Source organism: Phyllosticta citribraziliensis (genome assembly GCF_038025025.1).
Source record: "Phyllosticta citribraziliensis strain CPC 17464 chromosome Unknown J3D65scaffold_1, whole genome shotgun sequence".
In the NCBI taxonomy this organism is placed as follows: domain Eukaryota; kingdom Fungi; phylum Ascomycota; class Dothideomycetes; order Botryosphaeriales; family Phyllostictaceae; genus Phyllosticta; species Phyllosticta citribraziliensis.
The window spans coordinates 225,608-249,335 of record NW_027117338.1 but is presented as its reverse complement, the minus strand read 5'-3'; the positions used below and the strand labels follow the sequence as shown (position 1 = coordinate 249,335).

The following is a 23,728-nucleotide window of genomic DNA, read 5'->3' as shown; positions in this document are numbered from 1 at the left end:
GCCTCAACCACTTCCGCTTGCGTGGTACATCATCGTCTAGAGCAGAGTGGTGGTCGTGAATGTACTACGAGCGTATGTCCGAGGTGGTGGCTTGCCCTGATCCAATGTCATTCATTGGTATTTGCGTATTGTAAGGTAAACATTAAGAAACCCCTCCACAATCTCAGTCGCCCGGAAATGGAGAGAGAAAACAGATCCAGCAGTGCAGCATTCAAACAAGTCTCTACGAGCGCCTCTAAGAAAAGTCCTCTTCCTCTTCCTGGATGTTGTTCTTCACCCGCAAGAGGAGTGTCGTCTTCCACTTGTCCAGCGTCGACAACTGATCGAATTGGAAAAGCTTTTCGGAAAAGGCAGCCTCATCAGACTGCTCAAGAGCTTGGATGAGGTCCACAAGCAGCTGGTGCTCCCTTTGAGCTGGGAAGGTGTGGTCGATTTCACGGAAACGCTCCATGGCTCGGTTGGTGCCAACCAGATCCTGTTATCCCGTTAGTTTAGTGATTCCTACGCAAGATTTGCGCGAATACGTACGTTGGTCGCCAGTTGGCAGATACCAGCCTTGAAAAGGTACTCCTTGACGGACCATCTCATCAAATTATTGTTAATACTAGAACGAGCGACCTTCTCGTAAATGTCGCTGGCTTTGTAGTAGTCTCCCTCGAGACCTGCCAAGTCCGCGACCTTGAGCCACATCTTGTTGGCCAAGCTACGACACGTAATAAGCACCAAGAATGGACGGCTTGGGAAGTTGACTTACGCCTCAGCCCTGTCGTCCTCGTACCAACTCGCTGCGGTCTCGTACTGCTCAAGCGCCTTCTTCTGGTCGCCAACCTCGACCTCGAACAACTCGGCCAGCTTCTGTTTCGCGGTCGCCGCTCGTCGAAAGTTGCCTTTTCTGACGTAGTGTTCTATGGCCTGGTCCATGCAGCGCGCGGCATCTTCGGGGTCGGTTTTCCAATACGCGTTGGCAGCGTCGGCGCGGGTGTTTGCCGCATCGTCAGGCTCGTTCAATTTGCTTGGGTCGGCTTGGAGGTCCGCAGCGCGCTCAAATGCCTGGCCAGCTTCTTTGCCTGTGACGCAGCTCTCAGCACGTTGAACGTCTCAAAGTAGCTAAAGACGTTGACGGACCCTGCTTCTGAATCCTGAAGGCGTTCGCGGCGTCCTTGTAGAGTTCGACGGCATTTTCGTACTTCTCGGAGCGACCGCCGAAGAAGCTGAAGCCGGAACCCGCCGATGCGGCAGCTTTGTCTGCCTGGATGGCGCATGAGCACCTGTAGGACTCAACGTGGGGCCCAGGGCCGTTCACTCACCTTCTGCAGCAGAACTCTGGGATCCGCCGAAGCCATACTGTGAGCTGATTAGGATGGAATGTAGAGACGGCGGTGTAAAGTGTGAGCGGGGACAATGAACGGCGATGGTGAGATGTTAGGAGTGATTATGAAGAGAGGAAAGTTGGCTACCACGCATTACGAGGCGGCAGCTGTTGCGCCGCCGCGCACTGACGCAGCGCGCCCGCATGCACCAGCGGCGTGCCAAGACTCCCCCGCGGACCGCGCTAGGATCGTCGGCTTCCATCCTCTCCTCTTTCGCATCAGTGAAACTAGAACTTGCGCTGAAAATTGAGGTACAGATTATGGCTTGCCACAGTCCTTGTATTGGGTTGACTTCTGTCTAGAGCCAACACTGACCGCGGCGACCCAGATAATGCTGAGACTTTCGACTCTGCTCCGTAGCGCCAGTCGAGCACGAAGTAGCGCGGCTACAGCACAATCTTCTCCAGTCTGCGCAACCAGGACTATCCGCCTGTCGTCAACCACAGCCATTGGAGATATTGATGAGCTTCTAGCCAAGCCAACATGGTCTGTCAGGTCTTTGCTGCCCTCTGATTCACAAGCTGCGGACGCCCCAGCCGTCACGCCTGAACAACTGCGCCACTTGCTCCGACTCTCGGCCCTCCCTGAACCCAAGACCGCCCAAGAGGAAGAAAACATGCTGGCTACACTCCGGTCGCAATTGCATTTCGTACGCGCCATACAAGAGATTGACACGGAAGGTGTTTCCCCTCTTCGAGCCATCCGCGATGAGTCCATACCTGCCGAGGAAGAGCTTGAAGTTGGACTCGACTCGAGTGCTGTGAAAGAAGCTCTGGCACAAGAGGAAGTAAGAGGAGAATACTATAGACGTATTGTGACGAAGGAGAGGGGAGAGGACGACATCTCCAAAACAGCCGAAGACTGGGATGTTCTAGGACATGCGGAAAAAAGAGTTGGGAAATACTTTATCGTCGAAAACGAAAGCTCCCAACGTTAGGGACAGATCAGCTGGGCGAAAGTTTCCATTCAGGCGCTTTAGTCGGCGTATTGGATCCGCGAAACTGCCGGGCCCATTGAGAAATCCGGCCACAGAGCATGGAGCTGAGAACCCATGAAGATCTCCGGTCGACGGTGCATGGCCTTCGATATGCCTTGGGCGACTGCTGCTCGTGTTTGGATCTCATTGATCTCATGCAATCATTTCCCCGGCTTCGAACTGGAACGGTCGCAGCAATCACAGAATGGTGGCGTCGTTCCCACATTGGTCCGGTGGGATGAGCCGTGTTCCGAATTCGAGCCTTTCGCGTCAACGAATTGAGATATCCTATTCGACATACACCTAGCCGCTTTGACTGGATCATCCGCTGGTCGAGAGCCCTCCGAACAACATCTCTCCTTTTCTGTTGAAGAGCGAGGCTTCTTCAGGCTGGTTGATGATTGAGACACTGCGCATTCGCAGATTTCGGGGTCTTCCTCTTCTGGGAATAGCTGGAAGTCGTCAGGCGTTTCATGGCCAAAGCCGCAAGGTGGACTGGTAACAGATAGAGACGAAACTCTTCGGGTAGCCTGTTTGTCGCCTGGAGTCGGATTGCTTGGAGATTCCGGGGCTTGCTTCGACGTATTTGATGTGTGGACAGAAGACATCATGGTAGAAGAGTTTATGAAATGCTGATTGAAATTACTGAGTATTTGTAATGGAGAGCAGAAGTTGCTGTGATGGGGCGGGTCTTTATAGTTGTGCCGCGAGTCTAAGCGGCGGCCTCTTGTGCAACCACAGTAGCCATCGCCGCCTGATTGATGTTTTGACTGCTCGATTTCTACTTTGAGACCAAGCCTTTCTCAATGCTAGAGCTTGTTATGAAGGATAGCGCTTCGCCAGAAAATCTGCATCAGAGGCGCCTCTATGGATTTTTACGATTCGTCGTCTTTGACTCCCGGGATTCAATGATGCTTGACGTCCGCTTCTGAGGAATATAGCCCGCGACTAACCAGCTAGGACTGGCCTTTGCCATCGGCATTCTCAGGGCTTTTTGTAGCGGTTTTGGTAGTTGCGTCATTCAGAATCTTGGATGCTTCCTCTCCGCTACACAATGTTATTCGAGCTTGGGAAAACATGCACATTGCCAAACGTACTGCTTTCCCTTGAACTCTCTGTCCAATTTTTGCTGTTCCAGAAGTGGCTTCCAAATGTACACACCTAATGCCATCAGTTCTGTCCTTCAAAATGCATTTCAGACTACAATACCAGATACGATGCCCACGACGGTCGCAACAACAAGCCCTTGCAGGTTAGCCCTAGCCGACATAATTTCAGAATCGATTGGTGATTGAAATGAGGGTAGATGCAGAACAACCCGATTGAGGATGCAGGAGTCCTGCTGCGAGTCCGGAGGCGAGCTGGTTTAAGCGCTTAGTAATCCAGAAATCGGCAACGCGCTTAGCGGCGGATTAGCCTCGACGCGTCGCGCGTCGCCCCGGTCGACCAACAACACTGCAGGCATTCTCATACAGCATTTCTGCCGACTCGCACCGCTATGTCAAAAGCTCTCAATGTCCCAATGGCGCACCAGAGGTTATGTCCAGGACTCGGATGAAGAGGACGAATACGACTCACAAGAACTCCACGCCGGTCCCGACGCGAAGCGATCGAATCCCATCGGCGAAGGGAATACGGAACATGCCAATTTCCACGTACCTCATCGAATATTCCAGCACAAATATCCTCGTGAGAGAGAGGAAAGCAGCGAAGATGAGCTTGCTCAGGAAGACCCGAAGACCGCTGCACGGCATTTCGTCAATCCAAGCGCAAGGGCCTTCAATCCGCCCTCCACATCGCAAGTCCAGTCAGCACAGGGTGATCGAGGCAGTCAGACTTCAAGGACACGTCAAGACGATTTCGATGGATCGACCACCGCCCGAAACATAGCTTCAAGCCAGCATCGGTCTCATATCTCGGAGGAAGGAATTACAAGAACGGAAAATGGAGTTGGGACGCAGAATCGCTCCTCGGCGCCTGGTACACCGCGGAATGCCTCCCAAAAACTTCCAGCCAGTGGCTCTAGTAGTGGACCAGTCTTTCGGGCTGATTCACCCGCAGAGATGGCCAACGACCACGATGAATTGCAAGATGACTGGCCTAGACAATCTACCCAAGGACAAATATCATCGTCGCTGCCGGCGCAGGAGAGATATCAGCCTCCACCCTCCGAGATTCCGTCATCTCCACCAGAGTTAAGAACAAATATCGAAGACAGCGTCGAAGATGGAGGTCAAGGGACACAACCCAGCGCACTGCCTCGAGTCTCGGTCGTTATTCCAAGAATGGAAAGGCCCGTATCGATTTCTCCGGAGGTGGAAAACATGGACGATGTGGAGTTGGCACGAATTGGAAGAGCTTTGCGGAAGCGGAATCCTATCCAACTGCACCCCTACTTGTTGGAAAACGAAAAGTACAGACAATCTCTTCGAGCAAGAGGCCTCAAGCCCGTCAAGGTCGCGGCTCAACATGCCAGACAGCACGATCAAAACCATGGGAACGAGGGCCTCACAACTCAGGAAAGAGAATTTGTGGTCGATAACACCCAGTCTAGCGAATTTCAAAACAGCTCACAAACACCTCTGCCATCCTCGCCTCCGCCGAATATCCCAACTACCCTTCCGCACGATGAACTGCCGGTATCCGAAGAACACAATGATGCTTTGAGCGATAGCGATGAATTTCCCGATCTCTCCGTTTTGATTCAACGAAAGCATCCTGGCGCAATCCAGCAGGGTGCCAAGCGTCGAAAAACAGGACAGACATATTCAAAGAAAAACCCGACCAGCCGCCCCGAACAGCTTCGACCTGCTCGAAGACCAGAGCTACACATCCTTGACATTCCTCCATCGCCACCGCCGTCCCGAACACCGCCTGTGCCGGTTGAGCCTCAGGCTCGGGATCGTCATCTTCGTTTACTGCCGTCGTTGAGTCCAGAGCAGCCACCAACCCCGGACCTGTCCTCGTCGCGAAAGCCGATCCGAAGAAGAGTTGTGCGGTCAGACTCGGAGGACGATTCGCCCCAGAGGCGCCCAAGACGCCCTAGCCACAATTCAGCCGTCAATTTAGTATCTTCAGATTCTGAGAATGATTCCGACGAAACCATCAAATCTCAATTCCGCCATCTGCAGAAGCGAATCAAAGGTGTCCTACCAGCTTCTTGGTTGAGACTGGACTATCAGGCTCAAGCCGAGAAGGAGCGGCAAAGAGACCAGCCCGCAAATGTCATCCCTCGCGCGAGGAGGAACTCAGTGCTCTCCAGGACACCGAGCGTGCGCACTGGCGTCACCGTGACAAGCGTACGCTCAAATCACCGTCGACCAACCTCGACATCAAGAGAGTCCTCCGGCCATGCAGAGCAACCACGGCATTCAGATTTGTTTTCCGACGACTCAGGAGCCGACATGCCCGTTGCGGAAGCCCCGCCTCCGGTTGCACAAGAGGAATCCGAGCTGGACATGGATCTTGATGACAGTATGATCTCCCAGGGGGGTTTTGAAGCACCAGAGCATGATTGGGTTGATCCCATGTTGCCGTCTGGCTCGCGAAATCGAACGATCGACAAACCAAAACGCAAAAAGCAGACAAGACTCACAGACACTTTGCACTCGCGCAAAAGAATGCGACTTGACAAGTCCGAGGCTTCCCCACGCGTAGGAGTGCCGCGTGCTTCTTCGGGAAACAAGGGCAGTCGTCCTAACCAGACGAGGAACACACATCCTGGAAGGCCAAAGGCTCCCCGTTTGAGCGTTCTGGATGCGCCTGTCTTTCAAACTTCCAGGTCGGAGGAGCTGCCCGCGTTTATCCGCGTCGCTGCACGTTCAGTGCGCCATCGAGCGGACAAGGGAAGACGAAGTCCAAAGTTGAAACACATTAGATTGCAGACGGCTGCAGACACAGAAGACGCAAATGGTGTCTTGCGAGAATGGCGAGCGGGAACGATTCGTCCCTCTGCACAAGCTGATGTTCGCAAACCGAAATCCAACCGTCCCGAAGTTTCGGACAACGCGGGACGAGAGACGTTTCAACAACTATTGCCAGGACCAGAGAAGGTGCACAATGGGCCAAGAGAACACGGAGTCCCGGTCGACGATGGGAGTGATTCTCTGCGACAGAGGCCCAAGAAAGCATTGCGACAGATGCAGCTTAAACGTGTTCAGTCCTTGACCAAACCAGGGGCGGCTACCGATCGCAACCAGGATGCTCAAAGGCGCACAGGCGGGCATCCTCGGACGTCAAAGCAGGGCCTGAAGCAACCAGACTACCGGACTGCTCAACTAGAAGGTCTTGAAGATGACTACGACCGGCGCCACCGAACGGCAGCTTTCAAGAAGAAGCTATCCACCCTCAATCGATGTTTTGTCGACAATTTGCGCAGTGGGACTACCGTAACCAACCCCCAGCTTTCGAAATTCTTGGAGGATAAAGACGAGGTGGCACCCTTGCCAGTAGGCCAGGGCCGCTTAGAAAGAGAGCAAGAACCAAATCATGTTCGTGCCGACTCTGAGCGGGAGCCCCAAGCGCCAGTGCGCCCACCTCGCAAAGGACGTGTCAAACGACCAGCTCAGCGGGTGGACACTGAAGCACGAGAATACCGACAGCCCAGTGAACCTTTACCTGAGTATCCTGATGAGCAGCCGATTCCGATTCCGATAGAAACCGAACAGGCGAAATTGGACTGTCTTGAGGGCCTGGGGCCTTATGGGACTCGATATACAACAGACTTTGACGTCCTTCCTCTATCAATGGGCACTTTCTTTCATGAGAGTACCTTCATCGGCGGGGGAGAGTTGAAAGCAGCCCTTGATGTCAAAGATCGCGACATGAACATTCCAACCAAGGTGCACGTATTCAGTCTCGGCAACAAGACATTTCGATGGAGTGCGTGGACTGATGAGGTGGCATCTGAACTCAGCTCTTTGTGGTCCACTGTCATCGCCCGCCACAGTCAACATACAAGCCCTGGGGCGGACGCATCACAAGAGGATGTTTCGTCTGTCGTTGACTGTCTGTGTCTGCTGAGGAGCGTCTTGCGATACGTCTCGGTGCATCTTCATTTCCTTGATCCCGTTGATCGCCGCTCCTTCGTTCTACACATGTTCAATCTCCTTGAGATGGCTTCTACGAAGTTTCTCCCCGATATGGCAACCCCCAGGAATTCTTTTTCAGGCCAAAACGCTCAATCAGTTGCAATCCGGGCGACCATGTTCTTGAACCTGGTCGCATCTCAGACTTTACAGATTGCAAACAACACGACCATCGACAATACCATCAAGAACGACCTGGAGCTAGTCTTCAAGAGCGTCACGAGTTCACTGCTGAAGTCTGTCTTGAAGCATGGCATGATTGACCTCCGGAGATATCTTGATGACAATCGTCGCCATCTGATTCGGGAGCGCGGCATTCACGAGGATGAATTGGCCATTGAAATTGTCGTGGTTTGTGTACACGTCCTGGAGTTGGCCAAGGTCCCGCAGTTTTCATTCTGGGATCTTGTTCGAGAAGAGTTGCTGCCGCCTGTCCCAAGTTCTCGGCATATCGCGACGTTTGAGCGCACATGGTACGACATCTTCACTCTTCTTCCGTATCTTGAGTTCGACACGATCGGTGTCCTCCGGGCTGGTCGCCGGTACCAAGCTGTTCAGGGAGACTGGTCTCTTGGCATGCCTTTGCTGAGTCGAGTACTGAAGCTGTATTCTGCCACATCACAAAAGCCTGGAGTATTTTTGAATGGGTACATTCGCTCCTGTCTCTGCCGGTGTCATTGTTTGGTTCAGAACTGGAACTGGAAGCGATGCGAGCCAGCGCTGACGACCGTCTTTGACTTTTTCTCGCACCGAGGCTTCAACAACCTGCAAAACGAAGACAGCAAAGGCTCCGCAAAGTTTCTCCAGATGCTGAACCAACACCCGTCTCTTGTCATTCAGCCAGACGACAGGACGTTTCACGTCTTCCTCAAGACCTTGGCCGTTGGTTTGAAGGCACTGCGAGGTGTCTACAACGAAAGGCAGATTCGTAACGTTTCTTGGCGTCTGGTCCCGAACCACAGACGCAGCTATCGCAAAGAAGAAGCGTTGCATCAGCAAGATCTAGAGGGCCTCCGCAATCAACACGACCTACTCTGTACGCTTTATTGGGCATCTCCTCCAAAGTCCCGAGCCGGCCTGACTTTTCTTCGCAACCTCGTGGACCAAACTGGATCGCACCGAGAAGTTTGCAGACTCAGCGTCAAAGCCTGGTCTGTGTTGGCTAAATTCCAAATTTCTACCGACGAAGGGACCACTGCCCTTGAACCCTTCTCCGAGTGGTTCAGAGACATCGTCTCGCAGAATTTGGCTCAACACAGACTGGCCAGGTCCGAGGCCGAGGCTCAGTACGAAGCTATGAAGTTCCAAGGACACGACCATATCACACCTCAACAGTTGCAAATGACCATCAAGACCAACCAATCCCAGATTCTGGCAACGGTACTGGACGCTGTTGTCGGCCTGAAGTTGGCCATTTCGGCTGCGCATGATGTTGAAATCGCTACCGCATTCCTTCAAGATTCCGCGGTTTGGGATGTGTTCAAGCTGTTTGACGCCAAAAGCGTCGACGTCATCTCACTGATGGTTGAGGTTGTGGAGGTTTTTCAGGCTTTCATGCAGATTGTCCAAGACAAAGAGAAAGAGACTTCCGGAGAAAGCCAACACACTGAGGATAGTCAAGACTACGGGGAGTGGCCCGACTTGGAGGATGAAGAGCTGGTCCCACGGCAAGCTGCGAGACCAAGCGGCTCCTCCATTGACTTCCTACAGGACTCGCTGTGGCAATTGTTGTCGACTTGCTTTGGCGCAGACGTGCCTCCTGATGATAGGCTCCTAACCAAGTCAGTCGAGGCTTGGACGAGGCTCGCTGGCCGGTCGGTCAGAGTTGGTAAAAAGGAATGGGATAACTACCTGGATGCGTATGGCACGAACTCGTGGCGACAATTGCAAGACACCGAGCAAACGCGGAAGTATGGGCCTTACTTCATGGCACTGGTGATGGAGCAAAACTCGACGAGCTACGAGCAGCACAAGCAAGACTTTTTGACGAGTTGGATGCTGTGTCTGGTAGAGCGCGAGTCGATGCTGAAGTTCCAGCACCGCTTTACTTCGGCTTTGCTCAGTGCGGATCCGAGCCATCCTCTTCTTCAAAATCTTCCCTTCTTGGAAAACTCGAGAGGTCACGTCGACATCAAGTTGTCCGAGTTTAGGGAGAGACGTCTTAGTCTGATCTCCATGATCCTGTCCAACATGCGCGACATGTACGACGAAGCGATGCAAACGGGTCACGGCGACCTCCCTGGGTTGCGTCGAGAGCTTGGCCACTTCTTGAAGCAATTCATGAATGCCATGAAGAGGAATTATCAAGAGATCCAGCAAGAGACTTCTGTCAAGGGGTCATACGTTGCTTTCGTCCAATCCGTGGTCGAATTTCTCCAACAGTACATTTCGGAAATCCACCCCATCGACAAGTTCTTCACCGATTCGTCCGCCTTTCCGCTGCCTGCAACAGACCCTACATACGTCGTCGGGCGTCTCAAGTCCTACGCGCCTAAGCTGTCTACTCCGCGGACACTGAAGCAACTCGTGACGTTTGTCAAAACGGTCACCGAGCGCGCGGCTTTTGATTCTCAACAACCGTATCTAGTGTCGCAACTCCATGTTGCGGTGTCGAATACTTTTGAACATGGCCCAACAACCACGCTGCAGCCTTTGTACATTCCAACTCTCCGCCACGTACTCCTTCGCGCCATTTTTTCGGCCTACATCACGCAGAGCATCTCGTCAAACGGCCTCATTTCGTCGTTTCTCTTCTCTGCCCCCATTCTCGAGGCAACATCTCTTTTCCTCGTCGACCTCCCAATGTCTTTTTCGGCCACTGATCCGCGATCCTGCTCTGTCACTACTGCAATGCTCGCCGTCGCTCTTGACGCTCTGCTTGCTGGCCCTTTGAAGCTCCTCACTACCCAACCACACCTGCTGAGGTTGCCACATGTGCTACGCACCGTCGCTCTTCTTTTGCGTGTTGCGCAAGCATCAGTACCGGCGGCCACGTACATTGCGCTGCGCACAAGATCAAGTCAAGGCGCCAACCTCGTCGAAAAGATATTGAATATCAGGAAGTGCGCTCTCTGGATTTCGTCCCTCATACTTGGAGCCGACCAAATCAACGCCGGAATTCCAGATCTCGACCTGGACCCACACGTCGATGACGCTGGGCTAAGTGTGCGTCTCCCAGATGGACACGGAGATGCAGCCACAGAGCAGGACGAACAGGATCGCCAACAGCGGGAAGCCCGCCTGCTCTCCGACATCCGCGTCTTCTGCGAGAGAGAAGTCAAAGAGAGCCTTGAAGGGGGCGAGTGGACCCGCGTCTCTTCTTCTGCCACCGTGCAACAAGGGCAAGCGAGCCTCGACGCCGACGAGGAAAGGCAAGACGTCTACGTCTTCACGCGGGGTGGCAATCGCAGAGAGGTCCACGTGTCTACGTGCAGCGTTGCAAAGGGGAAGCAAGAAGTCGTCCAGGCGGTCGAAGCGCTATGGGCCGCTTGCGAAGCGTGCGGTATCGCGGTGGATGCGGGACTGGATGTAGGGCTGGACGGGGAGGCTCCACAGGACTTTGACCGGCCCACGAGGAGGGCAAGAGACGTGGTGTTTCCAGGGGAAAAGGACGAAGTCGTCATCATTTAAGGGGAGTCTGGATGGCAGGGTTGCTTCCACTCACTGCAACCCATCGCATCTGTCAATTCAGCGACTGATTTCTACGCGGCATGGCTTTTGCAAAAACCTGTATCCTAGCATAAGCATACTATAAGCTTGAGCAAGCTTGATCAAATTCTGGGTGCGAGTCATGGTTTTGTAGTTGTCGTTGAATCCCTGCTTGTTAACTTAGTCAGTGTGCGCGGAGTTGTTTGCGCGCTGGGCAGAAGGTATGAATGGTCGCACGGGCATCTGCGATCTGTTCTGGCTTTCATCTGGCGATAAAGCATTCAACCGGCTGCACCAAGGTTCTGCAAACTCTTGATTGAGGCGTGTCGAAAGTCGTGGCTCACGGAGCTCCTACTGCACTGTTCGAAGAGCGTACCGTCGATTACTGCTACATGCGCCCGTTCATTACTGGTCTTCTAGTGTGTCTGGAGGCTCCTTGCAGTTGAGAAGCGTGGATGCTTCTAATCCGCGTGTGGTTGCAGCACTGGTATCGACTGTTGAGGCTCGTTGTGCCGTCTCCCCCACGTTCGACATCTCGGCTTTCTCTCCACTAACCCAAGCAGGCAGTTCCTGGATGCTAGTCCATGCATTCCCTTCTGTTTCTGACAATGCCAATCTGGTTCAGGATGTGAGATGGTGCGCGTGTTGGTGAGAAGTCGATTGTCTGGAGCCGTTCTCGTTTCAGGGGAAGACTTCAGAAGTTGCATCACAACAACCTCTTAACGCCCTAGAGTCCACAACAAGCAGTCAAAGACAGGGACAAGCCACCAAACACCAATACGAAAGCGAAACGATCGGTCTGGACAGGCACGGCAAGGTAACAGTCCCGTACCGGAGCGGGCATCTCGACCAGAGACGAAAAGCTTAATCTGTGCAAACTTTCCTCCGCTCCATTTTTCATCCGTATGACAGCCAAACGAGACGACGTCCACGGGCAGCGGCCCTCACACCCGCTGCGGACGCAATCCACCCAAAAGTACCAGCAAGGTATTTGGGCCATCATCGGCCGAAGCAGGAGCAATCAGCCCTACGACCCCCCTCCTGGCCCCAGTTGTGTGTGTGTGTGTTCGCCCCACAACTAACTCTCTGCCTGACTGCTCACCCCACAGCAGCGCAGCTCTTGAGCGGAGCCCGGTGACCAAAACAAGGGACGAAGGATCCCTCCCTCCCTCGCCTTTTTGAGACGGAAATTGAACGGCACGACGTCACACGCATCGTGAGCAGCTAGGAGCCGCCGGCCACCACCCACCCACCCATCATGGCGGACTCCGACGACGGGCCTACCGTGTTGCGGGAGTTGCTCATTTCATTGGCCACGCTGTCGTGCTTCATGATGGTGTGTCGAATCTACGCGCGCTACTTTCTGCTGCGCATCCACGGCCTAGATGATGCGCTGGCCATTGTCGGGTGGGCAAGTCTGATCCGGTCCAAAAGTTTATCGCGTGCCCTCTTTTTGCTGACCATGTACTCCTGTAGATATTCCTCCTTGGCTTTACGGCTTGTGACTTTACTGGTGAATCTCTCAATTCTTTTGTCCAAGTGTCATGGCTGAGGAAGCTTTGCTGAATAAACGACAGGGACCTTCTATGGCTCCGGACGACGAAAAGATCAGGTCTCGCCAGCGAGCAAGCACACTTACAAAAAGGCAAGATGCCCAAGCGCCTTCTCATGCCAGAAGTCTGACACAGCCATAGGTCATCCCGTCAGGACTGTTATTGTACTTCATCGCCAGTGGATTAATACGGCTGTCCATTGCCGCCTTTTTGCCTCGATTGAGCCGAGAAAGTAGGCTTGTCTGTCCCTATCCATCATCGTTACCAGAAGGACCCGCTGACCTTTTTCCAAGGGCGATTTCTCATCCTCGTATATCTGCTGGCTGTCGCCATTACGCTGACAACGGTCGGATCTTTCTTCGCCTTTATCTTCCAGTGTCACCCTATCAAGTATCTGCTCTGACTGTCTCTCTGCAACCCTCTGTCTGACTCTAAGCAGGGCGCTTTGGCTCGACAAACACCCTGGGATCAATTGCATAAGAAAGTATCATGAGAAACAAATTTTCAACGTCCACGGCAAGTCTCGATTCGGCACCCCATGACTTGTCTGCTAACCTGGTGGCAGCTGCTCTCGGAATCTTCTATGACATAACGCTGCTTCTTGCCCCTATATGGGTCTTGCATCAGAACATGATGTTTAGTGTGCGCCTGATGAGGATAGCTTTCGTCTTTGCAGTCGGTAGGCATGGCGCGTCGATCAGTATCCCCCGAGATGCTCACAAGTTCAGGAATTTTCGCAATTATCGCTGGTATAATCCGTTTCGCTTGTAAGTGAAAGGGTCCAGGCTGTCTAAGGCGGCCATATCTATGCTGCTAATGCAACCAGACATTGTGCGTCCGCATGACGCGAAAGCAACGTATGTGGAATTTGACCCCCTTTCCCCGCGCTTTGCAGAAATATCAGCCACCCTTTGACTTTCTTGCCCAAACTTTACCTCTTTTGATGATTGAAAAGTGACGCGCGACTGCTTCGCTGCTGAGAACTAACTCGCATGCAGACACTACGTGTTCCGTGGCGCCATCTGGACCAACCTTGAAGCGCACTGCGGTCTATGGGTAGCGTGCGCGCCTGCGCTTCAATCTCTGCTGCGCCTGATACCGTCATCAGTTCCGCTCGTCGTAGCAGGCGAAAAGCCGCGGCGGCGGACATCCCCGACAGCTCGCCGCAGGAGCCGCGGCTCCATCCGCGACGTCTTCTCGTCGACGCCGCTATCGTCGTTTCTGGCGCGGTGGCAGTGGTCCAACGTGCTCTCGAGGCGAAACAACCAGCGAAGCACCGACGAAACGCAAACACGGTCGTCGCGGACGCGCGTGGGGAGCACTCTCGACGAGCCCGCGAACTCGCACAGCCATGCGTGGCACACGGCGCCGACGACGCAGGGGCAAGACGACGACGGGGGTCGTGGAGGGTTTGAGATGGGGGATGTGGGGCACGCGGCCAAGGACTTGGAGAGAGGCGATGGCGATGGCATTTACCGCACTATTGTCATCAGCCAGGAAAGCGATTCAAGACTGGGCTCTTACGATGAGGGTGCGGTTGAAGGTCGAGACAAACCGTAGTCATGCAATGCAAAGACCCGACATTTCGAAAACCTCAACCCATGTTCAGAGTGTCAAGTCGCAGTGGGAGGTTTGTCGTGGAAGACGAGGCTGAGTCTAGAAGAGGCTGGAAAAATGGTGTGCGTAGGGCAGCTCGTTTCCGGATTCGGCAAGTCACGTCGGTGGTTTCACAAGGCGCCCAACTGCCATGCACCTTGATGTCTCCCATTGAAATACAAACACTCGCGCAATCCCTTCCATCACCCGCATACCGATTCCGACCCATTCCGCGCTTTCGTCAATTTCATATCTTCATTGTTTGGTATTGCTTCTACAAACACGCAGTACCCTCGTCATCCACGCGTCCCTCCTTTCCTTTGTCGTTTACCCAGTCATATGCTCATATTCGGTATCTTGTCAAGTTTCTTCAAAGCTCCTCCATGTCGTCGCCAATCGAGCTGACGCTCAGCGGGCCCCTCTTCACCATGATGGTCATGACCTCGTACAAGGCGTCAGCAGCCGCCATGGTCGTGTGCTCGGCGTTGGTGTCGTAGGCCGGGGCGACCTCGACAATATCGGCACCAATCAGGTTCATGCCATCGAGACCTCTGATGATGGTACGGAGCTCACGCGTGGACCAACCGCCAGTCTCGGGCGTGCCAGTGGCCGGGGCGACTGGGACAGTCAGAACAGATTCAATACGTTGCAAGAGCTTTGGGAGACTTACAGGCCGGGTCGAGCGTGTCAATGTCGATGCTGAGGTACGCAGGCCTCTCGGTGCCGACGCGCTCGCGGATCTTCTTGATGATGCCGTCGATGCCGATGGTGTCGATCTCGCGCGCCTCGACGATCTCGAAGCCGCAGTAGCCGTCGTTCTCGTAGTCCGAAAGACCACTCAGCGTCGTGCGGATGCCGGCGTGGATGTTGGAGTCGTTGGCGAGCAGGCCCTCTTGCGCGGCGTGGTAGAAGTATGTGCCGTGGTTAATGCTGGCAGTGTCGGACGGAGCACCGCCAAACACCTTGGGGCGCCAGGTGTCACTTGTTGCGGTCAGCTTGGTCACCAAAAGCGAAGAGGAAGAGCGTACAGGTGAGAGTCGAAGTGGATGACGCTGACAGGGCCGTACTCGCGGTTGATGCTGCGGAGCAGAGGCAGGGTGATGGTGTGGTCTCCGCCCATGGTGATGACACGGGGAAGAGTCTTGCCCTTCCTCGACAGACCCTTCTTGTGGGCATTGGTAGCCGGAGCACGGGACAGAATCGAGTTGTGGCCCTCCTCGATCTGCTTGATGGCCCAGACGTTGTCGTACCTGTCTCTCGGTCAGCCAGCTACCCCAGAACACAATGTCCAACCCGGCAGTACTTACGAGGTCACAGGCACATCACCGCAGTCGACAATGGTGGCCCAGCTGTTGAAAGGGTTGGCGGCCAAAGGGACGTTGTATCCTCCGCTAAATCCAATTCTCCGTGAGCCTTGATCCTCCGCAAATCACTTGTGAGCTTCTGCTCTTCGGTGGCTTAGGGACATACTAAAGATTGAGGCGGCGAGAACCTTGTCTGATTCCGGAAGGACCGAAACGAGCACCCGGCCTGTAAGAAGTGCCTGATCGCAGTCAGCTTTGTCCGTCCAGTATACACCATGTGTAAAACTTGTCCGCAATGGCGAGAAGCAGTCTCTAGCGACATCCTGTTATCCGGATCCAGGAGTTGACTGTTGCTCCCCTTCCCACCGCGGAAAAGAATTCACATCTGCGACGCAGGGACCAAACTGACCGGTATCAAATGGAGCGCCTGGGAATTGACAGTTAGCAGGAGAAATATATGCTGGGAAACCTTCGACATACCCATGAACGCAATGTCGTACTTGACGTCGTCGGTAGCTAGACACGGCGAGTATCCGACACGACCAAAGGTCGAAATGCCGCTAAACACCGAGTCTGCTTGGGTGCCACCGTCGCCGGGCAGAGAGTTGTACCAGATGCCCTTGAGAGGACCCTCAATGGGCTCTTGCTTGTGGTCGCCGTGGGCAGCCACCAGCGCAGCGACGCTTGCGAGAGCAGCAACGGTCTTCATGGCCAAAAACTTTCTGGACAATCCAATGGGCAAAGAGGATCAACAAGACGACGCGAGACAGGGCAACGGGAAAGATGAAGAGCTTGGAAAGACAGAGGGACAAGCAGCAAGGAGGAGAAGGTGTCATCCACTCGAGCAGCAGAGGGGTCGAACAGCAAAAGAGTTGGTAGCTGTGCCGCGCTTCCTTGGTTTCTTTTTGAACCCGCAGCGCCGCGGGGAGGGGATCCAATTATCATCCCCACAGACCAAGCGCCAGCACGTTGGTAACCAAACCACGGCCGTGCCTGACTTGACTGACGTGCTCCATGGCGGATAGAAAGGCGGAAAACATCTGCAGCAAGCATGGATGACGGAGCCAGCAGCCCTTCTTCCATGTCCAACCTCCCGTATCCACGCCACGCCAATGGCCAATTGGCCCAGTCCATATCTCCCCGTCTGCTTTTCTGCGCCCTTGGCTGGCCTGCCTGCCTGACAGACAGACAGACCGCTCTCGCCACGTCGTTGATGTGCATACATCTAGGAGACTTACCTAATGCCGCCGTTACCACACGCTCTTACACGTCGTGCCCTCTGCACGCAATTGGCTGATCTGCGCCCGCCTGCCGCCCGCTGTGGTCGTCGTCTCGGCCGCCGGCTCCGTGGCTTGCCAACGCCGCCGCCGCCGTCCTGCGCCCTACGTAATGGCGAGGTATCAATCGACGGAGGGGCCTGAAAAGGTGGCTGTTGCAAGCGCTCTGTGTTCGCTCTCGTCTCGACGCACTGCCGGATGCTGCAGGCCTTGGCCATCGATAAGCGGGAGAGCAATCGACAGCTCCGCATCTATCGAGAGCTTCCATGCCTTGACCACCAAAATGAACTGACAAACTGACATGACGGGACCTCTCTCAGCTCGCCGCCGCCGCCGCCGCTCGATCCACTCAATCCCTCCTCCAGTTCGACCATCAATCTGTCTGACAGTCCGTCTCTCCATGACGGCATTGCAGCAGCAGCAACGAACGGACAAGCCAGCCGCCCATCACCAGCATCATCACCCCACTACCACGCAGCAGCCCTGTCGCTCGCCGATAAGCTCGCCGTGAAAAACGGCGTTTACTAACACACAAGCGGCGGCCCGTGCTCAAGCTCTCCCCTGCCGGTCTGTCCCACCGCAACGGCCGTCGTCTCCCGGCCGTCGATCCGCGTCGATCGCCCGCGCGCGGCCCAATCAGAGCGCGCAGTGGTGGCTACTAACGCTGTGACAAACGTCCCCGCAATCTATACCTACCACCGTGAAGAAGTGGGTTGCGGTGGTTGTTACCGACGTCTGTTTGTGTACGGACGCGCTGGGGACGACTGCTGGCTGCTGCGCGCTGCGCGCCTCGCTCGACGGCGGAAATCGGGAGGACCTTGGGTAGGGTGATGGGTCGATGGCTAAGAGCGTACGGTGGTCGTGTGGTGGTCGTGATATGCCCATAATCCATACACGCCTCTGTACGTAGGTATGCTTGTCACGTCGACGGACGGATAAGAAAAAAACGACCTTCCCTGTCACGACTCACGGCGCAACAACACTCTCTTTCTTGCGCTGTTCTGCGCCGCCGCCGCCGCCGCGCGCAGTGTCCACTTCGTCGCCCACTCGGTATTCTGCTCCACCTCGCCTTACATGCCTTCTAGAAGATCGACCGCCTCCACCTCGCGTGGGATAAGCCCGGATGCGTACCTAGTCCAGAAGCTGGCTACTGTGCTTACTGATGGTGATTGGTGGTGGTGTGTGGGCAAATAGGTACGTAGGCGCGTGCGTGCGCGCTGGCTTTCTTGTCGAGGCTCAACCCTGCTGTCGCTTTTGCATCGTTGCAGGTTTTCTGCGTCTAGTGCATGTATGTATTTGACTAGGTGGTAGGCAGATCTGGCGTGGCGTGGGGAAGCAGGTGGGCGATAGGCAAACGGGCGACTTGCGGGCCAGTTAGTCTGCTTGCTCGCTCGCCTTTGCCCGCGGGAAATGTGCCTAGATCTGGAGGGTGGTGGTGGCGGCGGCAGCCAATGAGGTGGGACTGTCACTGAGCAAAGTTTTTTTTTCCTTTTCTTTTCTTCTTTTCATCCTTTCCGGCCTTATCCCGTTATCGTTCTGGTAAATTCGGAAGAGCTTTGGCGAATTGTTTGGATTCGGGATTTTTTGGCTAGTCATTGTTTTCATGAGAATATCGTGTCTATGTCTGTGTCTACACATCGAAGACTCTTGGCTCCTGGACTCCGAGACGCAATGAGATACGAACGAGAAGAAATGCAAGACCACGCCCATCACTCGTCGTAGCTCTGGGCCCCGCGCTCAGCCCTGTCCCCGTGATCCATGCGCTCAAACGCTTTCTTGACCTGATGCTCCCAGTTGCTAAAGGCGACAATGGCCCACTCGAGTGCGCCGACGAGGTACAGAGCGATGCACTGGCCGACCCACAGGCCGGCGAGGCCCCAGCCGTGGAAGGCGAGGTAGATGCCCAGCGGCAGCGCGCCGGCGTAGTAGCTGACCATGTTGACGGCGGCGCCAATGTGCTGGCGGCCCATGCCGCGCAGCGCGCCGCCGCAGCTGCCGTTGAGCCCGTCGGCGATCTGGAAGAGCGCCACGTACGGCATGACCTGCGCCGTCAGCCGCACGACGGCCTCGTCGTCGTTGAAGATGCGCGCGTACACGTCCTTGACGCCCATGAGCACCGCCAGCACGATGGCGCCGAGGAGCACGCTGAGCCAGGCGGCCGTGTTGGCGGCGCGCGCGGCGCCGCGCGCGTTGCGTGCGCCGAGGAGGTTGCCCACGCGCGCGCTCGTCGCGACGCCCACGCCGAACGGGATCGTGTTCATGACTTGGTCCGTGGTCATGATGACCGACTGCGCGGCCAGCGGTATCGTGCCCAGCCGGCCGGCGGCGAGGGCGACGATCTCGAAGGCCCACCACTCGGTCCCGACGTGCACGACGCCTAGGAACGCCAGCCGCGAGAAGACGCGCAGGTTGTTGAGCGCGGCGCGCGGTGCCCAGCCGCCCCAGCACTCGCTGCCGTCGACAAATCGCGCGTAGGCGACGAGCAGCGCGAACGACAGCCAGTAGCATATCCCGGTTGCGAGCGGCGCACCGAGAAGGCCCATTTCGAAGGTGTAGACGAAGAGATAGTTGAGAGCGGCGTTGAGCGGCGAAGTGATGCACAAGACGTAGGTTCCCGGACGCATGATTTCTGCTGCGGATTAGCATGGAATTTCCGGACACCAGGGAGAAGCGGGCGCGGAGACGCACCTTGGGCCTGGAGATATTTCTTCATGCATTCAAAGTAAATGTACCCGAGACCTCCGGGTACAAGGACAGTCAGGAACTTGGCCGAGTCTCGCGCAATGTAGTCTTCTTGGCCCAGAGCCTTGAAGACTGGCTCGGAAAAGATCCACAAGATGGCCACGGGAATGTAGAAGAGGGTGAGGATGAAGAAGGAGCGCTGCAGAATGATTCCCAGGTCGTGCTTGTTGCGGCTGCCCGTGAAGCTGGCCGAAGCCAGAGTATCAATGGCCGTGGTTCCTCCAAGAGCAATCAACCATGCTGATGCCATGGCAAACATGTATGAAAAAGCCGCGGTTGCCAGCGCCTCTGCGGAGAGCCGGCCGACAATGAGTACCGAGATTGTCTGCAACGAGTTTTGAAGCGTGTAGGCCAAGATGACTGGCACAGAGCTCTTGAACAACAGCCAGAACTCGGCCAGGACCAGCTCCGTTTGGCTGCGTCCTCCATCTTCGAGATCAATTATCTCGCCCTCTTCTCTTTCTCGCGGCGGCAGAAGCGAAGTGTACTCATCCGGCGTCTGAAGATGCGACAGTGCTTGTTTGTTGTCGCGCCGCAGGAACTTTGGGAGCCATGATCGCGCACTTGGTATGTCGTCCTGTCGGTTTTCCATGATGGTCCGGCGCGTTTGGATTGATGAGAGCGGAGCAAAAAAAGAAAAAAGTTGCAGAAACGCTGCAAGACTAGAGGAAAAGCAATGGCGCTCAGCAAGCACGAGGACAAGCCACCCTGAGCCCAAGGTGGTGCGAAGGGAAATTTTTTGGTTGAAATGAATTGCGGAGCGTATGTCACTGAAAATGCTCCAGAAAGATCTGAAAAAGGACCAATGTACTAATGCAGACAGTCACGGCGGAGTCTGGATGGACGGCGGGCGGCACAGCAGCTGCGATAAGAGCGATCATTACGCCATGGTTGTTGCATGAAGCCAGCGCAAAGTTTTGTCGGCCGCGCTCCGTTGTAAGCAGTGAGAATAATCGAGAAAGCCGCAGAGACAGACGATTGGCAAGTCGATGTACGGGGAGCAGTCGGAGTCAAAGGCCGGCGGGAGTGCCGAAGGGCTTGAGACAGGGATGGCGAGTGTCTTATCGCCGTCGCAGTAGGCTTGGACTTGACTAACTCGGTCGGCTAAGCATTAGGTACTGCATGTGCGCAGTTGGAGTTGAGGTCAAGGCGGAGGCCGTCTCCGCATGGTTGTCTGGAAGCGGCCAATTTGAGGCCGGCATCGCCAACGGAGGCCTATTGAAGACATGGTGGAGAGACATCGGACGCTGAGGTGAAGTTCTGGATGGAGAGGGCTGGCTCGTGCTACCTCGCCAGTCTTTGGCGGTGACGAGCGGCAGAACGTCCTCCCCATGGGCTCGCTGTCCGGTCCCAGACTATCCTCGACGACAACAACTCCAACCTTACTGACGCTTGACATCCCACGCCAAATCTCTTCGCCCAACCACACCCATGCAGGAACTCCAGCTCTTCTGTGACTTTAAAGTCGTCATACAAGTGTCCGCCTCACACTTGGCCACTCGCTGATAACCGGACCACAGTAGTTTGAGATAAGGAACGGCAGTCTTTTCCGAAATCAGCCACCACTATCCGGCTCGCGTGGGACAGCTTGCGGCATGGAAATATGCTTCTCTCCATGCACATTAGCGCGAAGCCATCAAAGTCGTAGCCGCACGTTGCGGCCATCTTTCGGGAAGGATTGGCCCTGTCCCTCCCGGCTCGCGGCCCTGTGCCTCTTCTTGTCCTCCCCTGGCAAATATTTTGCTGTGTTGCTGTGATTCAGGTCGACCACTGGTATAGATAGACCAGGGCTCAGCCCAAAATTTTCAATATTCTTCAGTTTGAACGCTTTCCGCTGCATCACCACTCTTTCGCTTGTTCTTGACGTTTCTGGTTTTTGTCAAGATGGAGGCAGACGCTGGGCCAGCGCCCGAATACTCGCAGCTCAACACCAAAGCATCGGACTTGACAAACAACGAAAAGAAAGATGGCGTCGTCGAAAACGCATCACACACGACGGTCGAGGTCGAGCATGGCGTGGTCCTCAAACACGGCTTGAGGCTCCATCCGCAGCCTACGAGCGATCCCCTGGATCCATTGAACTGGTCGACCGCCAGGAAAAACTCCATCCTCGTCATTCTTATGGCTCTATACTTTGAATTCACATACCTCACCACAACCAGTAAGTTTTCTGAACTTGAACTTCAGTCAGTGATTGCTCACTGTCCCCAGCTGTACCTTCATTCCCTCAGATCGAAGAGCAATACGGAATCACCTTGGACCAAGTGAACTGGACCGTCGCCATCCCAGCCCTCGGCCTTTCCGTAGGACCTTTTCTGTGGTCCCCGCTCGCCGACATCTTTGGACGGCGCATAGTCTTCATTGTTGGAACTTTGATCGCGTTTATTTCCACAATCGGCGCGGCGGTAGCACCAAACTACGGCGGCTACATGGCGGCTAGATTTTTCCAGGGACTCGGTGCTGCGCCCGCTTCAACGGTCGGCATGGCCATTATCAACGACATGTTCTTCGAATACCAACGAGGTCTGAAGCTGGGCCTGTGGGTGCTCGCCCTGGACATGGGTCTCCTTCTCGGCCCGCTCATTGGAGGCTTCATGGATCTTGTCGACCAGTACTGGGTCCAGTGGCTGAATGCCATTCAATTTGGCGTCATCCTTATTGCAGAGATTTTCTTTCTGCCAGAGACTCTCTATCCCAGGAACAAGATGCTGAAGCACATGCCGTACGTCGAGGGGCTCGACCACTCCCAGTCAACCGTGGACATTGAAAAGACACAACGGGCACCCAGCGTCGCCACCGAGGTTGAGCTGAAGCGCACAAAGAACCTCCCCTTTTTCAACTTCAAGCCCGTGCCCGGGATGAACCATCCAAGCGCCTTGGACCATTACATTCGGTTCGGAAAGATGTTTGCGCTTCCAACTGTGTCAGTCTCCGTCTTGATTTACGGCTTTGGTTGGTACTGGTGGATCATTTCCATCATCACGTACATCCCCACGGCGTACGCTCAGTACTCGCCTCAGATCCAAGGGCTGCTGTTCATTGGACTCATTCTCGGAACGCTATTCGCCGAGCTCTTTTGCTCCGGACGTCTCAGCGACTGGATCATCTTGAAGTTGACGGAAAAGAATGGAGGCGTTCGCGTCGCTGAGATGCGCCTGTGGCTCGTTTACCCTGCGTGCCTGGTCACGACCGTCGGTCTGATTCTCTGGGGCATCAGCATCGACAAGGGATACCACTGGATAGTGGGCCAGATTGCCTTTTTCCTCAGTAAGTCCCTTTCCTCCCAAGCCATCGTCGTGCAAAAGCTCACAAAGTCTAGTTGCCGCCGGCATCCAAACCGGCAACACCATCCTGGCCGCCTACACGGTCGACTGCTACCCGCTGCAGTCCATGAGCGTCGTCACCTTCTACGCCGTCTTCCTCAACTTCAGCGCCTTCGTCGACCCCTTCTTCATCGTGCCCTGGGTCGAGGGAGCCGGCTACACGTGGAGCTTCGCCGCTCAGGGCATCATCACGGCCTTTTCGGGCCTCGTCGTCATGGCCTTGATTCACCGGTTCGGTCCCAGGATACGCGCCAAGGCTGGAGAGCCGGGCTGGGTGAACCCGGAGTACAGTTCCTTTTAATGTTTTTCGTTTCTTTCTTTCTTTTCTTGTCTCAAGTGTGGGCGATGCACGATGCAGGATGCGAAGAAGGTGGTCGTTTGTTGGAAAAGTTATATACCCCAGGTGTAGAAGAGAGAGAGAGGCCGCCGAATCAACCTCATCGTTTCCTCGTTTGATCTTGCTTCCATCAAAAGCGCGTCGCATCATAAACTTCGTGACCGCGCGGTCAAAGCCATAACATGGCGGCCGAGGAGTTTATTCGCCGTTGCTTTTGCCGCGAGTCAGCGCACCACCCCACGACTCGCTTCTGGAACATGGCGAAGAAGAAACATCATTCTCGGCTCGTGTGTGCGTGACACGAAACAGGCAGGAGGAGTCTATGTAAAGCCCTGTGCTGGCCGTGCGCACACAGCCCAAAAAAGCACACCTTTCCCCGATCTACATTCTGCGCGTCTGCTGTCTCGTTTTCTATTCGCCGATAAGACGTTGGGCTGGGGGGGCAGGCAGTGCTGTTCGTTGTCAGCCTTGCATTTTTTTGCTTGCTCTCCTGGGTATGAAACACTTTCCCATTC

At 55.0% G+C, this 23,728-nt stretch overlaps 8 protein-coding genes across 8 annotated transcripts; 4 read left to right on the top strand and 4 right to left on the bottom strand.

Moving 5' to 3' along the window:
• Window positions 1-30: 30 nt before the first annotated feature.
• Window positions 31-1,455, bottom strand: J3D65DRAFT_608374 (protein required for fusion of vesicles in vesicular transport, alpha-SNAP). The gene is made up of 5 exons (XM_066798573.1): window positions 1,308-1,455; window positions 1,126-1,249; window positions 755-1,067; window positions 529-703; window positions 31-475 (listed from the first exon to the last, which is right to left on the bottom strand). Exons 1-5 carry the CDS (start codon window positions 1,341-1,343, stop codon window positions 236-238), a joined length of 888 nt encoding a protein of 295 aa, XP_066659300.1. The 5' UTR covers window positions 1,344-1,455; the 3' UTR covers window positions 31-235.
• A 52-nt stretch (window positions 1,456-1,507) lies between these two features.
• Window positions 1,508-2,407, top strand: J3D65DRAFT_4333 (uncharacterized protein). Its single transcript, XM_066796205.1, has one exon. It carries the CDS (start codon window positions 1,702-1,704, stop codon window positions 2,305-2,307), a length of 606 nt encoding a protein of 201 aa, XP_066659299.1. The 5' UTR covers window positions 1,508-1,701; the 3' UTR covers window positions 2,308-2,407.
• A 559-nt stretch (window positions 2,408-2,966) lies between these two features.
• Window positions 2,967-3,666, bottom strand: J3D65DRAFT_608367 (uncharacterized protein). The gene is made up of 3 exons (XM_066798572.1): window positions 3,556-3,666; window positions 3,444-3,507; window positions 2,967-3,393 (listed from the first exon to the last, which is right to left on the bottom strand). Exons 1-3 carry the CDS (start codon window positions 3,614-3,616, stop codon window positions 3,303-3,305), a joined length of 216 nt encoding a protein of 71 aa, XP_066659298.1. The 5' UTR covers window positions 3,617-3,666; the 3' UTR covers window positions 2,967-3,302.
• A 135-nt stretch (window positions 3,667-3,801) lies between these two features.
• J3D65DRAFT_608365 (Mus7/MMS22 family-domain-containing protein) lies at window positions 3,802-11,276 on the top strand. The gene has a single exon (XM_066798571.1). The coding sequence runs from the start codon at window positions 3,861-3,863 to the stop codon at window positions 11,061-11,063; it is 7,203 nt and encodes a 2,400-aa protein (XP_066659297.1). The 5' UTR covers window positions 3,802-3,860; the 3' UTR covers window positions 11,064-11,276.
• Window positions 11,277-12,339: 1,063 nt separating this feature from the next.
• Window positions 12,340-14,274, top strand: J3D65DRAFT_672840 (uncharacterized protein; the record flags this gene model as incomplete). Its single annotated transcript, XM_066803519.1, has 8 exons — window positions 12,340-12,483; window positions 12,776-12,866; window positions 12,928-13,024; window positions 13,074-13,150; window positions 13,200-13,313; window positions 13,363-13,401; window positions 13,461-13,491; window positions 13,633-14,274. 8 exons carry the CDS (start codon window positions 12,340-12,342, stop codon window positions 14,192-14,194), a joined length of 1,155 nt encoding a protein of 384 aa, XP_066659296.1. The 3' UTR covers window positions 14,195-14,274.
• A 262-nt stretch (window positions 14,275-14,536) lies between these two features.
• On the bottom strand, window positions 14,537-16,577 carry J3D65DRAFT_608361 (arginase family-domain-containing protein). The gene is made up of 7 exons (XM_066798570.1): window positions 16,015-16,577; window positions 15,944-15,961; window positions 15,701-15,773; window positions 15,538-15,621; window positions 15,259-15,480; window positions 14,901-15,211; window positions 14,537-14,848 (listed from the first exon to the last, which is right to left on the bottom strand). The coding sequence occupies exons 1-7, from the start codon at window positions 16,241-16,243 to the stop codon at window positions 14,601-14,603; spliced, it is 1,185 nt and encodes a 394-aa protein (XP_066659295.1). The 5' UTR covers window positions 16,244-16,577; the 3' UTR covers window positions 14,537-14,600.
• A 1,531-nt stretch (window positions 16,578-18,108) lies between these two features.
• Window positions 18,109-20,394, bottom strand: J3D65DRAFT_4301 (mate-domain-containing protein). Its single transcript, XM_066796184.1, has 2 exons — window positions 19,500-20,394; window positions 18,109-19,440 (listed from the first exon to the last, which is right to left on the bottom strand). Exons 1-2 carry the CDS (start codon window positions 20,143-20,145, stop codon window positions 18,521-18,523), a joined length of 1,566 nt encoding a protein of 521 aa, XP_066659294.1. The 5' UTR covers window positions 20,146-20,394; the 3' UTR covers window positions 18,109-18,520.
• Window positions 20,395-21,437: 1,043 nt separating this feature from the next.
• Window positions 21,438-23,177, top strand: J3D65DRAFT_663333 (major facilitator superfamily transporter; the record flags this gene model as incomplete). The annotated part of the gene is made up of 3 exons (XM_066802655.1): window positions 21,438-21,714; window positions 21,765-22,820; window positions 22,873-23,177. The coding sequence occupies 3 exons, from the start codon at window positions 21,438-21,440 to the stop codon at window positions 23,175-23,177; spliced, it is 1,638 nt and encodes a 545-aa protein (XP_066659293.1).
• Between the last annotated feature and the right edge of the window lie 551 nt (window positions 23,178-23,728).

Coding starts and splice junctions, on each gene's coding strand:
- J3D65DRAFT_4333 (XM_066796205.1), top strand. CDS start 1,702: ATGCTGAGACTTTCGACTCTGCTCCGTAGCGCCAGTCGAGCACGAAGT.
- J3D65DRAFT_608374 (XM_066798573.1), bottom strand. CDS start 1,343: ATGGCTTCGGCGGATCCCAGAGTTCTGCTGCAGAAG. Junction 1,068..1,125: donor CTTCAGGATTCAGAAGCAGG/GTCCGTCAACGT, acceptor GCTGCGTCACAG/GCAAAGAAGCTGGCCAGGCA. Junction 476..528: donor TCTGCCAACTGGCGACCAAC/GTACGTATTCGC, acceptor ACGGGATAACAG/GATCTGGTTGGCACCAACCG.
- J3D65DRAFT_608365 (XM_066798571.1), top strand. CDS start 3,861: ATGTCCCAATGGCGCACCAGAGGTTATGTCCAGGACTCGGATGAAGAG.
- J3D65DRAFT_608367 (XM_066798572.1), bottom strand. CDS start 3,616: ATGTCGGCTAGGGCTAACCTGCAAGGGCTTGTTGTTGCGACCGTCGTG. Junction 3,508..3,555: donor CGTCGTGGGCATCGTATCTG/GTATTGTAGTCT, acceptor TGATGGCATTAG/GTGTGTACATTTGGAAGCCA. Junction 3,394..3,443: donor AGAGAGTTCAAGGGAAAGCA/GTACGTTTGGCA, acceptor AACATTGTGTAG/CGGAGAGGAAGCATCCAAGA.
- J3D65DRAFT_4301 (XM_066796184.1), bottom strand. CDS start 20,145: ATGGAAAACCGACAGGACGACATACCAAGTGCGCGATCATGGCTCCCA. Junction 19,441..19,499: donor GAAATATCTCCAGGCCCAAG/GTGCGTCTCCGC, acceptor AATCCGCAGCAG/AAATCATGCGTCCGGGAACC.
- J3D65DRAFT_608361 (XM_066798570.1), bottom strand. CDS start 16,243: ATGAAGACCGTTGCTGCTCTCGCAAGCGTCGCTGCGCTGGTGGCTGCC. Junction 15,481..15,537: donor GGTGATGTGCCTGTGACCTC/GTAAGTACTGCC, acceptor ACCGAGAGACAG/GTACGACAACGTCTGGGCCA. Junction 14,849..14,900: donor TGACACGCTCGACCCGGCCT/GTAAGTCTCCCA, acceptor TGACTGTCCCAG/TCGCCCCGGCCACTGGCACG.